Source organism: Triticum aestivum, chromosome 4B (genome assembly GCF_018294505.1).
Source record: "Triticum aestivum cultivar Chinese Spring chromosome 4B, IWGSC CS RefSeq v2.1, whole genome shotgun sequence".
In the NCBI taxonomy this organism is placed as follows: domain Eukaryota; kingdom Viridiplantae; phylum Streptophyta; class Magnoliopsida; order Poales; family Poaceae; genus Triticum; species Triticum aestivum.
In genome coordinates this window covers 24,642,061-24,645,644 of record NC_057804.1, presented here as the reverse complement: position 1 = coordinate 24,645,644, position 3,584 = coordinate 24,642,061, and the positions used below count along the sequence as shown (strand labels likewise).

The 3,584-nt window shown below is 45.9% G+C and overlaps 1 protein-coding gene across 1 annotated transcript in view; it reads left to right on the top strand.

The window, feature by feature from the left end:
* The first annotated feature begins 6 nt into the window (after positions 1–6).
* LOC123090713 (protein FLOURY ENDOSPERM 6, chloroplastic) overlaps positions 7–3,584 on the top strand; it is a 6,852-nt gene continuing 3,274 nt past the window's right edge. Inside the window, exons 1-6 of the mRNA XM_044512046.1 lie at positions 7–460; positions 544–597; positions 690–808; positions 1,920–2,114; positions 2,195–2,287; positions 2,381–2,430. Of these exons, the coding sequence (XP_044367981.1) occupies positions 75–460; positions 544–597; positions 690–808; positions 1,920–2,114; positions 2,195–2,287; positions 2,381–2,430 (897 nt within the window). The 5' untranslated portion in view covers positions 7–74. The remainder of the gene's footprint in view (positions 461–543; positions 598–689; positions 809–1,919; positions 2,115–2,194; positions 2,288–2,380; positions 2,431–3,584) is intronic.

Below are 3,584 nucleotides of genomic sequence, written 5' to 3'. Positions count from 1 at the left end.
GCCACCGCGTCTTCGCCGCCACCGCCGACGGGCCGCAGCCCTGCCGCGGCCGCGTCTGCGTCTGCGCCGCCTACATGCCCCCGCCGCGGCAGCCCTACCGCCGGCCCGCCCCCGCCCCGGCCCCGGCCCCGCGCCCGTCCAATGCGCCCGCGCCCGCGCCGCCGCAGCGCGGCCCTCGGGACCAGGAGGAGCTCGAGGCGGCGATCTACGACTTCATGCGCCGCTCCGACAAGCCCGGCGCGTTCCCCACCCGCGCCGAGCTCCTCGCCGCGGGGCGCGCCGACCTCGCCGCCGCCGTCGAGTCCAGCGGAGGCTGGCTCTCCCTCGGATGGTCCTGGTCCTCCGACGACGACGCGCGACGGCCGGCTGCGTCAACGGCCGGCCCCGGCGTGCACCCTGACTACCCGCCCGAGGCGGGTGCCTCTGGCCGAGCGCCGAATGCGACGGCGGATTCCGTAAGGTGGGTAACCGAGCCGCTCTGTAATGTAATGCGCCCCTCTGTTGATTGCTCTGCGACGACTTGCTGAATTCCGAGTGTTGCAGGGAGCAGCAGGAACCCACGCCGTCTGGGAGGCAGCCAGAGACGGAGGAGACACAGTGGGTGCCTGCTAAATCTCTTTGGAGTTATTTTGATGATTGATATGTTGGTTCCTTATTGATTTTGCTTGTTGCTCCTTAATCGATTGCAGGGAGGCAGGGTCTGGGGCAGGCCTGGAGGGGATGCTCACCAGGCTGCGGAGAGAGAGGGAGCGTGCGCGGCCACCGCCACGCAGCAAGAATCGAGCGGGAGGGCAAGGTCAAAATGGCGGTACGTGCATTTTCAACTCTCGGCGTTCTATCGAAACATATCTTCTTTGCAAACAGTTATATGTTTGTTGATAAGGTTTGCAACCAATGAAACTTTGCATAGCAAAGAGCTCATTGTTCCATATTGTTTAGTTACAGCCCGTGGAAGGCTTAAGACTCTGTTGGATAAAATTAATGCTAAGCTCATGCCGGGCAGGAAGGAAGTGCCGCCGCCGACAATAGTTCGTGCAAAAGCTGTCTTTCTCACAGGCCGGACTTCCCTTTCCCCCGACATATATAACTTGCAGTGCAGTAGTTTAGCGCTTTCCATTTAAGGTTGCAAAGGGGACAAACGTACCGTTTTTTGTTCTATGTCGCTTTCTAAAAATAGAAGCGTGGCATTAGAACTTTATTTCTCATGATCCGACATATTTTTTGTCGTCGTGCTACTGCTTAATGTAAAGTTGTTTGCACCTGGACAGCACTGCAATTATTTGTGTAATTGTGAATCTACGTAAGACTACCACATTATTTTGTTTGTGCCTTTTAATCATAGTGGTAATATGTTCTATTACATACAACTGGTTTAGCTTTGTTATTACTCTGCCCATTTCAGCATTTGGTCCTTCCAAGCTAATGGCCTTTTTGTGTTAAATCTCTTACAATACATGGAGGATAATTCATTTTCCATTTCAAATATGCTCTGTTAATAGTTGCCCCTGAATTGAAGGGTCCATGCTCCCTAGATATACATGGTTGATTGAAGTTAGTAGACTGCGATTTGCAAATATATTTACTAATTAAGGACCGCTTTAAGATTGACCATGTGTTTAGGTATTTTACTGATTTAGTGCACAGGGATCATTTTCTCGGTACTCTATTAGTATCAACAGTAAAAAGTACACATTGTGAACTTTTGGCTGGAGACTCAGAGAGGAAAATTGAAAGAGTTCCACCTTATATAATAGAAAATAGCATTGGTTTGTTATTGATGGAATGGATAATTTTTGTTAGAGAGCTTCTGGGTAATTATGTATGTGAACCTTTATTCTGATGTACCAAATACTTAATTTCTAGCTAGTGTTTCTTCATTTGTATATTAATAATCATACTTCTGTGTTACATACATGCAGCTTTAATGAACCATAATGGAGCTCCTAGTCGAAGTCCAACTGATGGCATGTACACTCGAAGGATACCTGTGAATGGAAATATACATCGCTCTCATTCTCAAAATGGAATACCAGAGGACAACAAATCAAGTAGTTCAGCCAATGATGCATGGCGAACATGGTCTCTTGACAAGAGTCGGTTTTCTGATTTTGAAGGTTATATGATAACTTAACTTTCTTTTGTTGCGCATCATATCTGTTATGATTATTTCATAACATGTTTAATATGCTGACAGCCGCTGAGATCCATCCTTTGAGCAGAAAACCACCAAAACGTGCTGACCTGGACACTGTGTTGATAGAAGATGATGTTCCCGGACCATCTAATGGTGTGGTTATAAATGATTATCCTAGTGATCATGTAGACTCTGAAAGAGATGAGATACATGCACGTTTTCAAAATTTGGAATTCGATCTTGCAGATTCTCTTAAGACATTAAGATCAAGATTTGATGGAGTTTCGTCATATATGGTGTGTCTCGTATCATCTTCTTTACTTATCTATCTTTTGTTGTGAAATACTGGTGGGATACGTGATCTTGAGATTTTAGTGTGGTTTTGCATTCAGTTTTCTTCACTTATGCATTTGTAAAGTTGTTTATGCATTGTACTAGACATGGCTCTGCTGTTCCAAACAAAACACACCCGAAGATATGGTTCTGCTTGCTCTAATTTTCTCTTTATGCACTTAACACTGCCTGCATCATACCCTCGCCCATCACTAGAAAAGTGCCATCTTGGGATGCATGCAGTCAAATTTTTTGATTTTGACTAACACTGTAACAGTATCCTCATCAATATGCAGTCTGACATGAAAATTGTACGAGTTCATTTGCCAACGGAATAACTTCCATAAATTTTGATTTTATATCTGTAGATATTCACTGTATATCCCCTATCTTTTCTTGCAATGTTGTGATTTCGCAAGGCAAACAAATGATTATAGCTAATAATATTCCCTTGCAGTGCTGATTGCTGAATGTAGTTGTGTTCTCTACGAGGAAGTAGTTGGCTAGTCGCAATCTAAAAAGCACAGATACGGAGACATGGACACGTCGATACGCCTACGGGACACGGGATACGGCATTTTCCAAAAACAGCCATTCAGGGATACGGCGAGTATATATGGAAAAAATTAAAACATGCCATGTAATATAGAGTTAAAAACAAAAAAAATGAAGAGAAACTGAGATAAGATCAGAATACTGCCCCATTTCCATTTGTTGTATTGTTTTTCAAGTGCTTAATGATTGAATTAATTGATCCTCTAGACCCATGTCATTGCAACTTGCAAAATACATCAAATGCTAGTATTAGTCTGTTAGAGAGTAGAGACTGGAGAAGACATGCAACAAAGGATGCAGGTGTAACTTTCACCCTCACCCACGGACGTTGGCCACCGGCGGTGGTGCTCCCAGACACCATGCTCCCTAACGTCAAGCAACAATCAAAACAGCAGCACCAGGCACCAGCATGCAAGTGAGCAGCAGCTCAAGAGCAAGCAGCAACGGCATGGACGCATGGGGAAGCAAGCAGCAGACTCAACAGCAAGAAATCGAGCAAAGATATGAAGAGGTTGAGGCTGCTGGGGTTATCTGCTCGAGCGTGGTTGCCATCGAGTGGTTG